Source organism: Lycium barbarum, chromosome 7 (genome assembly GCF_019175385.1).
Source record: "Lycium barbarum isolate Lr01 chromosome 7, ASM1917538v2, whole genome shotgun sequence".
Lineage (NCBI taxonomy): Eukaryota > Viridiplantae > Streptophyta > Magnoliopsida > Solanales > Solanaceae > Lycium > Lycium barbarum.
Genome location: NC_083343.1, coordinates 23,593,810 through 23,611,018, shown reverse-complemented (window position 1 = coordinate 23,611,018; position 17,209 = coordinate 23,593,810). Strand labels below are relative to the sequence as shown.

Sequence of the window (17,209 nt, the reverse complement as noted above, 5' to 3'; positions counted from 1 at the left end):
GGAGAAGGAATTAGTGCAATATGATAGTGTCAAGATGGAATTGAATGAGGTCAAAAGTATCGACAACAATTCGATTAGTGTGGACATGGATTTGGTTGAGCTTGATGGACCAAAAGAGGACATAAGGAAGAGGAAAGGGTGTAGCTTCAATAGGAATGTCATTTTGTGTTTTTTGGTTTGTGTTGTTGTGTTCATAAGCAGCCTATTCCATATTGGCAATTCAAACATTGAAATAATGAAATTGCCATAGTAGCTTAATTGTGGTAGTGTGTCAGCTATGTTGGGTATGTTTTGTTGCCTTATGTATGGCAAATTTTGTATATCTCCTATGTAATGTATGGACCTATTTGGTTTTATGTTTGAATAACGAACCTATTTCATTTTATGGTTGTGTCAAGTGCTTATTATTGAACCAAATGATTGTGTCAAGTGCTTATTATTGAACCAAATGGTTGTGTCACCACGAGTCCCTAATGTCGTACCATTTCTGGAAAAATTCTGCATAAAGAAGGGAGGGAGCAATACATCTCTTGCACAAACATGGTCATACCAATTCTGCAAAGACAGTGCATAAATGACAATTCCGAAAACAATAATGCATAAGCAAAAGGAGCAATACACTAACAAAAGCTACAATATAATGCAAAATATTTCATAACAACCCAAAAAACCAAATGTCAAGTTGGTATACTCTACCTATTAACTAAATACAGAACCAAAAAATGTCAAAGTTTGTCAATAAACCATAACCAAAACAACATCCTACTAGCATCAAATGTAATTGTCTTTAAGTACACACATAACCACCATAAACTACAAAAGTCAATAACTTCAAAACTCCTTGGATTGGGAACTACATGACTTTTTCCTCATCCTTTGCTGGATTTCTTGCAGCTTCCTTGATGTGATTGCCTCTTTTCCTTTCCATTTGAGCTTACTCTTGGCACTAGGCTTGTAACCAATGTCACCAGTTATATCAACTGATCTAGTCACCTTTCTTTTACCTTTTCTACTTGACATGCCAGGCTGTACACAAAAAAATGGCAATACTTTAGTTTGAGATTCAATTGATTTGAGGCAATGACATGGAAATAGAGGGAGAATACTCACATTAACAGTTTTGAAGCCACTTTTATCCTAGAAAACACCCATTCCCATCACTCTTGACCTTTTATATGAGGCAATGCTACCATTTCCTCTTCATCCTCCCTTATAAGTAATAGGTGCAGAAGATGCTGCACTGAATTCAGGATGTGCATGAGGTCTTGGAGGGGCTCGAGGGGCAGCAGGTGTAGGAGTTGAACTAGGTGTTTTCCTAGGTCTTCCCAAACCGTTTTTTGCAGTAAGCTCAACCTCAACTTGTACTGGTGTTTTCTATATTACACATAAATACAAAATCATAAAGGATCAATTAAGTTGAATAAATTCTAAATCAGAAAGTTACCTTTGGTCTTCTCCCTGGCCTTGAACTTGATGGTGCATTGTTTCTGGCCCTTGTATTTGAACTTGCCATTGTTGATGACTCAACTCCTTTACCCATTGGGCATCCTCTCTTGTTGTGTCCTGTTGTATGGCAGTTACTACATGTCATTGTCATCCCATTTCTAGGCAGTTTTCCAGATTTTTTGATCTCACGTGCCTCTTTCCTTCTCACTTTTGCTGGCCTTCCTGGCATTGTCTTATACTCTGGTGGTGCAACAGTTGGATTACTTGAGATAGGCCACATTTCCATATTAGTTAATGGTTCTAAAACAGTGACATATGTTCTCATGTCAGTCTTATTATTGTAGCAGCTATGCATGTAATCAGGGGGGTCATACTGCATGTGACTTATTGCAGCTAAGGCATGAGCACATGGAATGCCCTTTAGTTGGCAAGCCCTACAACTACAATACCTTCTACCAAGATCCATTGTGTGCACCAAAAGTCCTTCTCTCACTTCAAACCCAGCTACACCATTAAAATCTATGTTACACTCCATAGACCTAACAATGTTCTCCTCTAGGACCTTCATTGACATTGGAGAGTAATTACTTCTCCAAGTATTGACAAACTCCCTCAAACTACTAACTCTTCAAGCATAGTAATAATTGTCTTGTGCCTAGCAGCCAAGCTAGTAAACATGAGCACACATACATTTACATTAAACTAAATTTAAAAAAGCACCAAGTACAACTTTAACTTTGGTGTTGAAGTACACCTTACACCACTACTCTATATTGAAGTACATCAGCTTGTCCATCATCTCTGCTGGTCCAAGTTTCTTCATCTTGGCAATATTTTTTCTCAATTGAGACTCATATGTGCTCTTTGCGATCTTCCAAAATTGTTGCCTTCTTTGAAGTCCTCTCCAATCTTTACAAAAGTTAGCCAATATGTGTCTAGCACATTTTCTATGTTCAGCAGCAGGTAATAGGTCTTGAATTGCTACAAACAGTCCCTGAAACAAAGATAAGTTAGTAAGATTAAAAGAAATAAGTGAACATGAATAATAATTGAGAAAATTATAGACACATACCTTTTGCATATCTGTAATCAAGGTTAAATCTGCACTATCTCCTAGTGCAAAGTCATCTCTCAAACACTTGATAAACCAAGTCCATATATGCTTGTTCTCATACTCAACTACTGCCCATGCAAGAGGAAGCATTTGATTATTCCCATCTCTACACACAGCAACCAACAACTGTCCTTTGCAAACTCCTTTCAAGAAACACCCATCTAAACCTATGCACTTCCTACATGCCAAAAATGCCTTCTTTAGTGCATCAAAACACATGTAAAAACTCTTGAAAACTGGCTGTCCATCTGCATCAGGTTCACCCAATTTCATAACACACACTACCAGAAATTAGGCTTATGGCAACGCCGATAAAGCCGTTGCTATAGACAGGAGCACCGTTGCTATATATCTATAGCAACGGTTTATCGTGCGTTCCATCTGCTCGCGTGCCCATATATCTATGGCAACGGTTTGTGCAACGGTTCGCGAAACCCGTTACTATAGCCTTATCTACAGTAACGGTTGTTCCTCTTTCTGATGCAACGAGTTTTTTGTGTGTATATGGAACGGTTTCCAACCGTCCCCATAGACCTTTAAGCAACGATTTTTGAGGCTATTGCAACGGTTTCGTAGAGGTTATTGCACCAGCCTTTTACTTTATTGCAACGGTTTTTGTCTATTGCAACGGTCTTTTTGTTTGTTATTTGGAACAGCCTATTGCCATGGTTTGTCTGAAATAGTAGCCCTGGTTATAAATTGATATATATATATATATATATATATATATATATATATATATATATATATATATATATATATATATATATATATATATATACATATAAATAAATAAATAAAATACATTACAAATTACATAAACCAGAAAACACAGTTTTTCATAATCCAAAATATCCAACATTCCTAATCCAACATATATACCCGTAAAAGCAAAATGTTCAACCCAAAATGCATAATTAAGTTTTACATTTCAAGATTTAGGATAAGTTTCAAAATGTTCGATAGCAAAAAGATTCTTAGAACATGTAGAAATCTTCATAAAATATCTTCTCAAGTAAGATCAATGTCTTCACTGTCTCCGTCCCTTTCTTCATTTTCGACACCTACAAAAGAGAATAAATAATGTCACTGCCCTTCAAATGCATGCGCACATAATACAAAGAATAAATAATGTCACTGCCTTCATATGGTAAGTTTGTGGAGGTTGCAGAAAGTCCAACTGTTGTACAACTGGTTGCAGATTCAGTTCATGTAGCTGATAAGGCTGGTGAGAAGCAAGTTAATGTAAATGCCAAAGCTTACACTCCAATAAAGAGCACGAAGCAATCTATGAAAGATATTACTGTTGCTATATTTTCTATTAATCAATGCCAAGTAGTGGAGAAGCTTGTTACTTTGAAACAAGATTACTTAGAAGTTCCATCTACTACTTATGGAACTGGTGAAGAAAGGAAAACATGGAGTGAGCAGTTTGAAGAAGATTTAGAGGGGGATCAAATTAATAGTGAGGAGAAATTTAATTATGAGCAGACCGGTGATTCAGAACCATCAGAAGATGCCATTAATATTATGTTTGGCAAGGATATGGATAATGTATTTATTGGTGTTCAGGAGAATATGGTTGTAGAACCTGGTACTGAAGCTCAATCTGGTGCTAAGGTGCAAGGTTTGGTTGATGAAAGCAGTCCAACAATGCACAGAATTCAAGTTAATTCTCCAGTGAAATTCGGTCACAAACAACAGCAAAGTGCATCAAAAATAAATGGTGCAGGTGACAATGAAATGGTGAGGGCAAGTGAAGTCAAAGATCAGCAACAACACATAGCAAATGAGAATGATACAGGACCATTAGCTGCAGTTCATGAAAATAGAAATAGTTCTAACAAACATGCAAATGTAGCAAAGTCTAGTGGGAAAGGAAATGCATCTACTCAGAATTCTTTGCAGCTAAAGAATAAAAGGAATTCAGTAAAATGTGAATTGAACAAGAAAAATGTGACCAGTAAAAGATATATAGAGAAATAGAAATAAGCATGCAAGCAGACTTTGATTCCTTTTTCTTTTCAGGAAAAAGTCTACTTCTCAGTAATGTCAGCAAGAAAAAATCAGCTAGCATAAGAAAATTAAAAAAAACAAGCAGGCAGAAGATTTCACTAAGTTTAGGCAAGAAAGAGAGATATTTAACATAGAGAATAAGAAGGATGAGAAGAAGAAACAGATCAGAATAAGTTTGACCTTGATTGTTACCAGGTGCAGAAGAAGCTTCTCCTGGCGAACGAACACTGAACCTTAACATATTAGGATCAAGTTGGAATTCTGGATTTAGCTGCTGAATTTTTGCAATGACTTTCATTGTAATATCTTTTTCCATGGTATCCTTTTGAGCGTTGAATTTTTCCTGCATTCTTTGTTGCATCCTCTCTTCTATCTCCTCCATTTTTTTCTCCATATCATCAGTAACATTTGAAGAGGGTCCAGAATCCGCTGCTTTCTGTTTCAAGAGAGTCTTGGTAACCCCACGTCCATACAATCTTACTCGACCTCAATGATCAGGTCCCATTACTGATACATAAGCGTCAATTGATTGACTGCCATCTTCACTTTCTTGAGTTTCTATTCTCTCCATTTCAGCCTATAAATCAGATTGAAGAGAAGGGAGTTCAAGTAAATGAAACTAATCCAATATTTAAGAACAAGCAAATGATATCGATAAACCTTTAAATAGAAAATTTCATACTATTTTGCTAGTCATATCTTCATATGAGTCCTTGTATACTCGGCCTGGTTTCCTTCTTCTAGTAGCCACAAAAAACTCCTTACTTGACAAAGCTTCAGGATTTTCCTTCTTTTTTTTCTAGTTAGATAAAAGATAGCATAAAAATCTTCCCAAGTAAAGTCAACAAGTTCATAGTAAATGAACAATACAAGAAAACACCAAACCTCACGGATTATAGCAAAACTTGTTTCGCCAACAGTGTGTGGATACCTCAACTTTTTTCGATTCTCTGTATTTTTTTTGGACATGTCCTGCAAAAATATGAGTTAGTGAAATAATAGAAGCCAAAAAATATATAAATGAAGGGCATACAATATTGATTAGTGTTGGTACTGAGCTAGGATATGAGTTAGTGCTAACTTTGGGAATTTGATACACAACTACTTTTGAGTGGAAAAGTGCATGCAATAGTCCAACACAGATAGGATGCAAGCTTGGTTGGAAGGAAATGCATTAGGCTGGACTGTAATATGGAATTCACATTATGCAGCAGGAGGAAGCAGTGCTACTAGCAGCTTGTTTTTCTTATTGCATTTGGTCAATCAATGCATGCAAACACCTGATTTATATTGCTACATTGACACTGGATCATGCAGTTTCTTTTTTTGTTGTGGTTTCCTTGGTGGTGGTATTAGTACTGTATAGTACTCATCCCACTAGGGAATTGCAGCTTAAGAGAAATTGCTTTGATCTAAGTTGGTACACAGAGAATACAACAATTAACACATACAAAGGATACTGGTTTTGTTTTGAAAAAATATATAAAATAGCCCTAGGTACCACAGTGCCTAGTGGAATTTGTTTTAAAAAAAAAATCAGATATCTTTTGCTTTTGAATAAGGCACTAATTTAAAGAAAAGAAAGTTGTCTATGATTTATATCTTACTTGAGCCGCATCGGAGTTTCAATATTCGAGGAGAGCCTTAAATTGAGATTCTGAAACTTCTTTAGGCCTTTTTGCCATTCGAAGTTCGTCATTGGCGTAGCGATAGTAGTGTTTCTTCTTCAACCCATTCTTATACTTTCTCCAAGCAAGTTGAATTGTTCGCAAAGTCTATTCTTTCGCTACTTTAGGAATGTCATATTTCTCCTACAATTTGATGCAATTGGGTTAGCGCAAAAAATCTGAAATACTTTCAAGTAAAAAATGGAACATTGAGAAATTCAAACCAAGGTATAGTTCCACATATCATCATGTGTCTTCAATTTCTTCCATTTAAGCACATTAAGAGGACAAAAGGTCCCATTCCTTGCCAATGTGCCAAGGAAGCTACCCAACTCTTTAACAATTGCTTCAGTAGGACCAATGGGTTGGTGCAACTCATTTAGCACGATCAGTTTGCGCTCACTCCGTCCATGTACACTTTGCATTTGTGTTCCACCTCTTTTTATTTTCTGAGTGGAAGGGCCTGTAATAATATGAACCAAAAGGTTTATAGTCATGCAGAAAATTGGTCCAGACCTATTTCAAATTTGGTAATTTTAGAACATGAGCCTGCTTGCTCATGAACAATTTTTAGTAAGATAAAAATTAATTCTAAGATGAGTCCCCTGTCAGTGGATAATAGATTGAACAGAGAATATGGTTTTAAATAAAGGGCCAAAATGCTCCAAAGGAAAGATGCCAGACAACTTGAATGCAGAAAAGTATGTTCCTAGCTATATTGAAATATGAAGGGCAGCAGCCAAAAGCAGTGTCTGCAGTTTATATAACTTGGAGATATAGATTGATGAATTTAACATGGACAACTTAAGGAGGCCAGGAAATGGAATCAGTTTAAAAAAAAAAACTATTCCTTTGTTTGCTGGTGTGGTACTGGTGAAATAGCACTACAAGCTATTTGCAGCAACTGCAAGGAAGTGCAATATTGCTGAGGGCTGCTGGTGTACACCAGGAAAGGAAAACACACACAAAATGAAACACAAGGTACTCAGAGCTGCTGTTTCCAGGGATTGATATTAGGTGCTGAACATTGTGCAATCTAGCACAATTATTTGGTGGAGGAAGGAATTTGAAGATGAGGAAACAAACACAAATGGTGCATAAACAATGCATGGATCAAACTATGCAAACATCTTGAAGGCTACTGTGATGCTATGTGCAGCAGAGACAGCAAAATGTGGGCACTACTGGCTTTGCAGCCTGTTTAGTTGCTGTTTTTGTAGCCTGTTTGGTTGCTGGCATTGCAGCCTGGCTGGCAGCTGTTAATGTGCATTAAGCATCACTGTTTTTCCAGTGACAGCAGGTACAAGTACTGCTGTGCACTGCTGCTGAAATGCTGCAATCAAGGCTGGCCAGGTGTAAGCTGTGGTGCACAGAGGTGCATCAGCTACTACAAGATGCAGCAGAGCAAGAACTACAACTGCAGAGTGCAGCAGTTACTCAAATGATGGTACAGCAGCAGCATCAGCAAAATTGCTGATTTAGTTCAGCAGTTTAACAGGAAAGAAAAAAAAAAAAAACCTAAACCCTGGAGGGATTTGATACTTCTTATTGAAGTTTGCACTCATGATATCTGAACTTCTCATCAGATGGATCAAACAACAAGCAAAGCCACCAAAAAAAAAAGAAAAAAAAAGTCTCTTTTTGGCTGGTGTAGTACTGGTTCTACTGATTACTGGTGTGAACCAGGAGATACACAAATAAGGAGGCATTTGATTTGTGCAAGTTATGCAAGTTCTAAATTGCCTAGACTTTTTTACACATGAATGTAGTTACACATTTGCAACAAAATAAAGAGAAGAAGTTGGAACCAGAGGTTGTACATGCAGATTTGCAACAGTTGCTGTACATGCAGATTTGCTACTGCCATGTTGTGTGTATATGCCTTTCAGGTTTCAGTGCTATGGAACCAGAGGCACATATGAAGAGGGACCAACACAAAGAAACAACTGATGGTCATGCAGTCATGCAAGAGGAAAAGAGGCCATTCATGTATCATCAAGGAGAAGTTACAAGATCAGAAATACAAGCAGAGAAGACTAAAGGCTACTATGATCAAAGGTGGGACAAATAACGTAAAGAGAAGAAATTGAGGGAGAGAAAGCAAGGGACACTGCAGCAACAGCTGCTGTACATGCAGAACTGGTTTGCATTTACTATTGGTACCTTGGCAAGGATAGGCTGGCAATCAAGTGTAAAGCTGAAGGTTGAAGTCTTATAAAAAAAAACACAGCAAACTTGGTGCTCAGAGCTGCTGTTGATCAGCTACTGCATCAAGTAGAAATGGACTGACTTGAATTATCAGATGCTCAAGATCAAGTTACAAGGGAACACACACACACAACAAAAAAAAAAAAACATAACAGGCTTCTGGTGTCAGGGCAGACACAAGGGTATTGAGAAACAACAAACAAAGGCTGCAAGTGCTACTTGCAGCAACTGCAGCAAACCAGTTCAGATTGTGCAAGAATGATAGGGCAAATTGCTGCTGGTTTCAGTAGAATGTCTTAGCTTCATCAAGGGAATTTGTGCAGCAGTTATGCAAGTTCCAAATGCCTAGACTGGTACTACAATGGACCTGCAGGTGGGACTTTACATGAGCCAACAAGGTAAAGAGAAGAAGCTGGGAAAGAGGAAGCAAGGGCCATATACTGTACCTGTAGAACTGGTTGCTACTGCCAGTTTGTGTGTACATGTTTTCATTTGCTTCCAAGGATCCTTGGAGGAATTATCACCAACACTCACATAAAAAAATAAAAATAAAAACCTAGCTGCACACATGATCTTTTTATGTACAGATTAAACTACTTAAAACTGAAAAATAAGCAACAAAATCCACAGTAACAAAGGAAAAATCCAGTCAAAAGGTTGAACAGTAATCACACTGCTAAAATCAAAGTTAGCGAGCATTTTCTACCATCAAAATCGATGTCAGCGGCGTAGTTTGAAAGTATTACTGAAATGTAGAGATGGAACTGCTTAAAACTGAAAAGTAAGCAGCAAAATCGCCAGTAAACAAAATTTTGAACAATCACACTGCTAAAATCAAAGTTAGCGAACAACTATCAGATTTTATAAGCTAAAGAATAATTCTAATTTCAAGTGCATGTAGTTTAAATCTGTAAAATCTTGCCTCCTTCCCCAGATTGGTAAATGCTTCAAGATTAGTAGAATCATGTGGATCTTGTTGGATTTGTTCATTAACTGCTTGTAATGCAGGAATACTGGAAAGTTGTGAGGTTTGTTGCACTTGTTCTTGTGCTTCTCCTGATTCAGCAGTTGTGGAATCCAACAAGACTTGCTCATGTACTGTTTGTGCTGCAGGATAGATAGAATCGGGACACACTTGCTGCACTTGTTCCACTTCAGATCCAGCTGGAATGTAGTTTGAGTTCTGCTTGTGCTTTTAATGCTTTTCATTTGACTTTGTAACATGAACATCTGAAATGTATTTTGAGTTTGGCTTGTGCCTGTGATTCAAAACCCTTTGGCTTAGCAAAGATGCAACTGATCCAGGTGGAATGAAGTTTGAGTTCTTAACTCTCTTGCGTTTTCTTGAACTCCCGTCTTGATTCATGATTACTCAAGTCTCTGCAAGTTTTAGAATATGAAATACAAAATTGGTTAGTAGAATGTCAGTGCTGAAAACAAAATCAATCAGAATGGCAGTGGGATTATATTATCTAGTACTATTGTGACACAAACTAGGACTATGAACTCGAGTTCTACTATATGTAGGCAGAGCATTAATCTAAGTAGAAATAGATAAAAGTTCACACTAAATAGGCAAATTAAGAGTCAAACAAAAACATGATTTTATTGCATTAAGAAGGGATATTCTTGTAGAAATTCAAGAAAAGATCATAAAATATGTATGAAAAAAGACATTTATTAGACGCTCAAAATAAAAAATGAAAACAATGATGAGCATATATAAAAGGAGTTCAGAACTTTATTGTCTAATCATTTTCCTCCATCCAATCCCAATCAGTATCATCGAACTCATCCTCCTCTTCCGATGTTTCCATAATTGTATCTTCTGAATGTTGTGCATTAGATGGAATATCAACGACATCAGCGGGCACATCTTCTCTTGACCATCTAATGTCACCGTCATCTAATCTAGTTGATGGACCAATGTCATCATTAGGCTCCCTCCAAAATGTGTCTCCTATATTAGGACAATCCTCTTTCTCTAGATCATACAAATCAACAGGGACTTTATTCCTTGCATGATAAACATCTTTCTCAACTGGATCCGCCACATAAAAAACTTGATGAACTTGTGATGCCAACACAAAAGGATCATCTTTACTGCATAACTTATTGAAGTATACCCGAGTTAACCCATATTCATCTACTTCATTATGAAACCAATCACATCTAAACAGTACAACACTAAAATGGCCATAATAATCAATCTCAATGATATCTTGAATCACTCCATAATAAATAACCTCGCCATCTATGGGATTTTGGTCCCTAGAACTAGCAAAACTATCTGTTGTTGCTGCTAGAGTCACTCCACTATTTTGAGTCTTTCGTGGGGCGTCCCGACTTTTTGTATGAAATCGGTATCCATTAATGAAATATGCAGTGTATCTCTTGCCCACCACATTAGGCATTCTAGACAGCCATATTAGATAATCGGGTACTTTAACATTTTTAACTTTCTCTTCAAACCAATTGCTAAATTCCCGACTATGATTCCTTGCTCTTGCCCATGCGTTTGATCTAGTATGATTACTCATCAAATTCTTATGTTCCCTGCAATCATGAATATTTGAAATTTAATATTTAGGACTTTATAAATTGAGCTTAACAGACGTTATCATAACGAAATGAACGAAGTTTAAAATATAAGTAATTGTTATGTATTTGATCTTACTCGATAAACTTTTCAACTTGTTCATCTCCAGTGTTGAATAAAGCATACCGATGTGCCTCATAACGTAACTGTGGATCCATCATAAAAGTCGAATCCTTTTTCTGCTCAATTCCAATTGGATGACCTATCTTAGGGAATATAGGTGACAAATTCTGAACACATTCATCATCCTCAGTCTGGTACCTACTAAATCTTGTCTTCACACCATCGCGTAGGTATCGTGAACAAAAGGTCAAGCACTCTTCAGCCAAAAAACCCTCTGCTATTGATGCTTCTGCACAAGATCGATTACGAACGAACGTCTTCAACTTACAAAGGTGCCTCTCATTGGGATACATCCAGCGAAGATGAGTCGGACCCCCAAGCTTAATTTCATTCACTAAATGAATAGGTAAATGTGGCATTATATCAAAAAATGTTGGATGAAAAATCCTTTCGAGGTCACATATTATTTCAACAATTTCAAAATCCAGTTTCTTAAGATCTCTTCTTCTTATAACCTTACTACATATGGCTCTAAAGAAATTGCCCAATCTAATCAAGGTTAATGAAACATTCTTGGGCAGCACTTTTCTAACGACAACTTGGAGCAGGTAATGCATTATAAAATGAGCATCATGACTCTTGTACCCCGATATTTTCATGTCCTTCACTTGCACACGATGTGATATATTAGAAGCACATCCTTTTGGTAATTTGGCATTTTTCAAGACGGTGCAAAACAACCTTTTCTGTTCGGGCTTCATGGAGAAACAAGCTTGAGCCAAACTTACATTTCCATCATTATCCTCTATTGGTTGTAGCTCCTTTCGTATCCCCATTTCCTGTAAGTCATAGCGAGAATTTACATGATCCTTTGACTTTCCATCTATCTCCAGTAAAGTCCCAAGCAAACTGTCACATATATTCTTTTCTATGTGCATCACATCAAGATTGTGCCTCAATTTGTTATGTGCCCAATATGGCAATTCAAAGAAAATAGATTTTTTTTTCCACGGACCCTTATTATCTCGAGGCCTTTTTTTTTTGCCTTTTCCAAACACATTGTTGAATTCATGCAGCTCTTCAAGCACTTCTATACCCGACAAAGGAGTAGGTGCAGGTCTATGCTCCTCCTTACCATCAAATGACTTCTTATCTTTTCGCAATTGATGATCAGAAGGAAAAAATCTACGATGACCCAAGTAACACATCTTACGACTATGTTTGAGATATTGAGAGCATGTGTCATAATTACAAGTAGGGCATGCCAATTTTCCCTTGGTGCTCCATCCTGAAAGCATTGCTAATACTGGAAAATCACTAACTGTCCACAATAAGGCTGCACGCATTCAGAATGTTTAGTCGGTTTCAGCATCATATGTTTCTATCCCAGGTTCTCATAGTTCCTTCAATTCTGCAATTAGTGGTTGTAGGTACACATCTATATCATTTCCTGGAGATGATGGGCCTGGAATGATCATTGACAACATGATATACTCCGACTTCATGCAAATCCATGGTGATAAATTATAGTTCATCAACATAACAGGCCACGAGCTATGAGAAATACTCATGGTTCTAAATGGGTTGAAACCATCACTTGAGAGACCCAATCTAACATTACGAGGATCTCGAGAGAAGTCTGGGTACAAACGATCAAAATCCTTCCATGCTTCCCCGTCAGCAGGATGCCTTAAATTTCCATCATTGGGTCGTTCATTAGCGTGCCATCTCATTGCAACAGCTGTTTCAGAACACATGAATATCCTTTGACGCCTAGGCTTTAAGGGGAAGTACCTTAAAACCTTCGCAGGAATTTTAGAGCGTGAATTAGTCGAGGCATCACCAACACTCTTCCATCTAGAAGTTCCACAGACAGAGCAGTTATCTACTTTCTCATTGTCCTTCCAAAATAACATGCAGTCATTAGGGCATGCATGTATTTTTTCGTAATGAAGACCCAAATCTTTAATCACTTTTCTGGCCTTATTGAAAGACTCTGGTATCTGAGCAAAGGGAAATGCCTCTCTTATCAAATCTAACAAGTCTGAGAATGCTACATTACTCAAACCATGTAATGATTTAAATAAGTACAACCGAATGGTGAAATTCAATTTATTGAAATTTTCACAACCCGGATATAACTCTTGTTTCCCTTCCTCCAATAATTTAAAAACTTTCTTTGCGTCTTCAGATAAACCCTGTCGCACTCCTTCTTCATGCACTGACTCACCCTCTACATTTCTAAATGTATCATGAAGTAGTCCATCAATATCATCACGCAAGTTAGAACCTTCATCGTCATTTATTGGATGCAGTGTATTTCTCGATGAAACCCCTTCTCCATGAAAAACCCATTTGGTGTAATTATCAACAAACCCATGAACAACCAAGTGACCCTCCACCACATTTCTGTAATGCCAATAGCGATTCATGCACTTCTTGCAGGGACATAATATCTCATTTCCTTGAGAAGCTCGTTCAAATGCCTTGTCAAGAAAATAATTCACTCCAGCAGCATACTCTTCTGTCCATCTTAGGTGATTCATCCAACTTTTATCTCCATTATCCATTTAATCCTACATATCACCAGCAAATCACCAAAATTAAGATTCATGCTAAGCTTAGAAACTGAAGTCAAGATCACTAGATCCCTTTAGCAACAAGTAAAAAAAAATAAAGATAAAATTCTAGACTTGTTCAGTGAAGTCAGGACTTAGGTAGAGCAAAGCTTTGAACATAGATGCACTTGAATCAAGTCAACGGAATTGGGGTGGTACAGATCTAACCATTATAGCTAACCATTTTGTTATAGCAACACTCAAGCCTTAAAAAAAAACAATAAATAGCTAAATGAACTTATTATTCTTGTTGCAACTGTAATATAGCAGCATTTAAGCCTACCAGTCCACTAGTTAACTTCACAAAGCCCAGCTCAAATAAGCAACTTCTTATTTAAAAGTAATGATATTTACAAGTTCCTATCGACCACACAAATTCTTTTTTTTTTGAAACTGGATTTTTTTTTTTTGAAACTGTGACCACACAAATTCTTGAGTTTAGCAGTGTACAAAATTACAATAAAAAAACTGAAACAGATAAGCAAAATTCAAAGCATAAAGAATGAAACTGAAACAGTTTTGTAAAAAAAAACTGAAACAGATAAGCAAAATTCAACACAATACATTCACATAATCGAGAGAAAGAAACATAAAGACAAGTAACTGTTGTGAAATGGAAATAGCACAATTATGAACGGACAATAATTCAAAGCCAAACTTCCATGGCCAAACAAGAAAATCATAATATCTTCTAAATTGGAACACTCCAATCTTAGACATAGCATTAACTTCAGGAAATCAGTAATAACCATGATTTAGCTATTCGAAAACAGTAAAGCTACCACATTTCACTAGATATTTACTAAATTGAAGTAGTTCCATCCATTTCTTATCTTCTTTAAATGATATAACAGGAAAATAAGGAACCAGATATTGTAAAAATATTGAGACAAAAACTCAATAATTTGAACAAACCAAAATCACAATTTTAATAAAAAAGAAGAAGATGAAGGGACATGAAGAAATCAAAAGCTCCTACCTCACACTAGCGATTCACGGGCTCTGCGATGTCGAACCAGTCATCTACGAAGTGACCAAAGTGTTGTAGAAGAACACTTGGGATTCTAGGAGAGCAATCAAAACCCTTAAAGAAAAAACTGGGCTCCGCGATGTCGAACCAATCGTCTACGAAGTGACAAAGTGTCGTAGAAGAACACTTAGGATTCTGGGAGAACAATCAAAACCTTTAAAGAAAAAAACTTTCTTTTTCCTGTTAGCCAAGACCATTGAATTCTTTTCACATCATCAACAAGAAACCAATAGGTCAAGCAATTATATGAAAATATATAGGCTTATTTACATCTGGCAGATGGCTTATTTCAAATTTTAGGATCTAGAATAGCAATAAAATACGCTATATGAACCTAAAGAGATTTCTTCATTTACTATTTGAATTAATGCCTTCTCCTTTGAATTTAATCACATGAATATTCTTCCAAAAATACATTATTCTACTAACTGAAACCAACAAAATTTTCCTCTGTAACTACATTTACGAAGCACTTCCTCTGGCTTTTTAACTATATCTTTTCAGGCATTCAAAAACATCATGTTGAGAAAAAGATAAACTTTCTATACTTTATAGCCACTTCCATGGTAATTTTTAGTCACTCAAGATATGGTCGATTAAAGTTATACACAAAATTACAACAAGAAACAAGTTTAGATCCAACATTAGGTCCAGAAAAACAATTTCACAATACTATATAAAATCATCACTATAAAATGCACCCAACAAGAGTGAAATTGCAGAGAAAATAAAAGGAAAAAGGAAAATCTCAGCTTTTCCTTTTGGCAACCACAATAGGGAAGAAAAGTGATATTGTAGAACCAAGAAAAGCAAAGACCCAACCAAAAAGCTTAAAATTATTTCAAACCCACTTCGATAAAGGACCCAATTTAATTGTTTGCTGAATATCACAAAAGGGGTTCTAAAATAGTTGCATTAAACAATTTTTTAGCCTATATAGGAGTTTCCTGAACTTAGCTTATATCAAATACACTACCCACACCTCACGGATTAAAGAAAAAAATAAGATATTAACTGAAGATATTTACCCACACCTCACGGATTGAAGATAATTGAAGAAATTCAAAAATAATCAGCAAAGAACATACAATTTCTTCAGCTAATGATGTCTCAAATATGTCTTCTTAGATTTCTCAAACAACCACTTCTTCAAACCATTTAGCAACTTCAACCCTAGAAATTAACTACCCCAATATTTTGATAATTCAGTTGAAAAGACCAAAATACAATATAAACAGAGAAGATGAGAATCCAAGAAGAGGAGTTCTGATGGAGAGAGGGTGGGTTTTTTTTTTTTTTTACATACGTTCATCCAAGAAGAGGGTAATGAAGAGAGAAGATATATGATTTAAGAAATAAATGTAAAAATAAAATAAAAGAAATGATTTTGGCGGGTTAAGGAAAAAATAGAGCGGGGAAATTAAGGGTGGAGGGAATTAAAACCGTTCCAATAGATAAATATTTCATTTAATAGTTGCCATAGATAACATTAACAACAACGTTTACTAAATGAGTTGCAATAGATAAATCTATGGCGACGGTTTTTTACAGTGGCAACGGTTTAATTATTAAACCGTATCGGTATCCCGAATCCTTTTGGCAACGGGTTGAACCGTTGCAATAGACTATCTATAGCAACGGTTGTTGAACCGTTGCTAAACATTCCGTTGCCATAGGATCAATTTCTGGTAGTGACAAGTGTTCCCAGGATTTGTCCTTAACAATTCATCCTTATAGTCAAGTATTCTTCCAAATTACACAATATAATCACCCATGATCCCTTTCAAAAAAAATCCCCTTGCTCTTCTAACAGTAGTCTTTCCAACATGAACACTACTTTTTTTCCTAATGAGTTCTTGCAACTTGAAAACTCTTATGTTTAGCTGCTCAGTAATTTTCTTTCTATACACCTCAGCTATGAACTTTGCATTACACAGGTAATTTCTGGTGCTCTTGTAGCAAGTGTGCTTTGGGTTGTAAGTTTTTATTTGGAAATCATGTGTGGTGTTGTCAAGCTTGGCATATAGCAGCCATGGACAGCCATTCCTGCACAAAACCCTAACCCTTTTTGGTTGATTCACCCACTTGTCCATATGCACCCTCCTTTGAACAACATATCTTGTCACACCCTTTTAAACTCATCCACATCCTTAAAGACCATTCCCAACGACCACACAACTTTTTTTTACAGTGGGATCATGAATGATTTTAATTTTGTTTCCTGTCCTACTTCTTGATAACTTTCTTGGAGCATTTAGCCTACTAGATTCAATATCTTCTTCCTCATCCCAATACTTATCCTTATCTAATTCAAAACTATCATCATCAGAACTAGGATAATAAGGCTCATCACCTCCTAACCTACCTTCAAGACTTATTTTTCCTGTTTCAGTTTCATCAAAACCTAGATCTATACCAACTTCACCTGCTGATACATCATCAGTATCA

At 36.5% G+C, this 17,209-nt stretch overlaps 1 protein-coding gene across 6 annotated transcripts; it reads right to left on the bottom strand.

The window, feature by feature from the left end:
- Positions 1-3,445: 3,445 nt before the first annotated feature.
- LOC132603298 (uncharacterized) lies at positions 3,446-16,091 on the bottom strand. 6 transcript variants are annotated; one of them, XR_009568086.1, is made up of 8 exons: positions 15,850-16,091; positions 8,407-9,831; positions 6,468-6,706; positions 6,184-6,387; positions 5,462-5,548; positions 5,259-5,375; positions 4,757-5,153; positions 3,446-3,624 (listed from the first exon to the last, which is right to left on the bottom strand). XR_009568086.1 is itself a non-coding variant. In XM_060316293.1 (8 exons), exons 2-3 carry the CDS (start codon positions 12,457-12,459, stop codon positions 10,200-10,202), a joined length of 2,139 nt encoding a protein of 712 aa, XP_060172276.1. In that variant the 5' UTR covers positions 12,460-13,689; positions 14,711-16,091; the 3' UTR covers positions 5,462-5,548; positions 6,184-6,387; positions 6,468-6,706; positions 8,407-8,818; positions 8,898-9,831; positions 10,192-10,199. The 6 variants fall into 6 exon arrangements, 3 of the variants coding, with proteins under 3 accessions (XP_060172276.1, XP_060172275.1, XP_060172278.1); XR_009568085.1 differs by having other exon boundaries at positions 14,711-16,090; XM_060316293.1 differs by lacking the exons at positions 3,446-3,624; positions 4,757-5,153; positions 5,259-5,375 and adding exons at positions 10,192-11,007; positions 11,129-13,689 and having other exon boundaries at positions 8,407-8,818; positions 8,898-9,831; positions 14,711-16,091.
- Positions 16,092-17,209: the final 1,118 nt, after the last annotated feature.

Excerpts from the sequence above, each read along its gene's own strand:
- LOC132603298 (XM_060316292.1), bottom strand. The coding sequence starts at position 12,459 with ATGCGTGCAGCCTTATTGTGGACAGTTAGTGATTTTCCAGTATTAGCA. Across the intron at positions 11,008-11,128 it reads CAAGTTGAAAAGTTTATCGA|GGAACATAAGAATTTGATGA; the intron begins GTAAGATCAAAT and ends TCATGATTGCAG.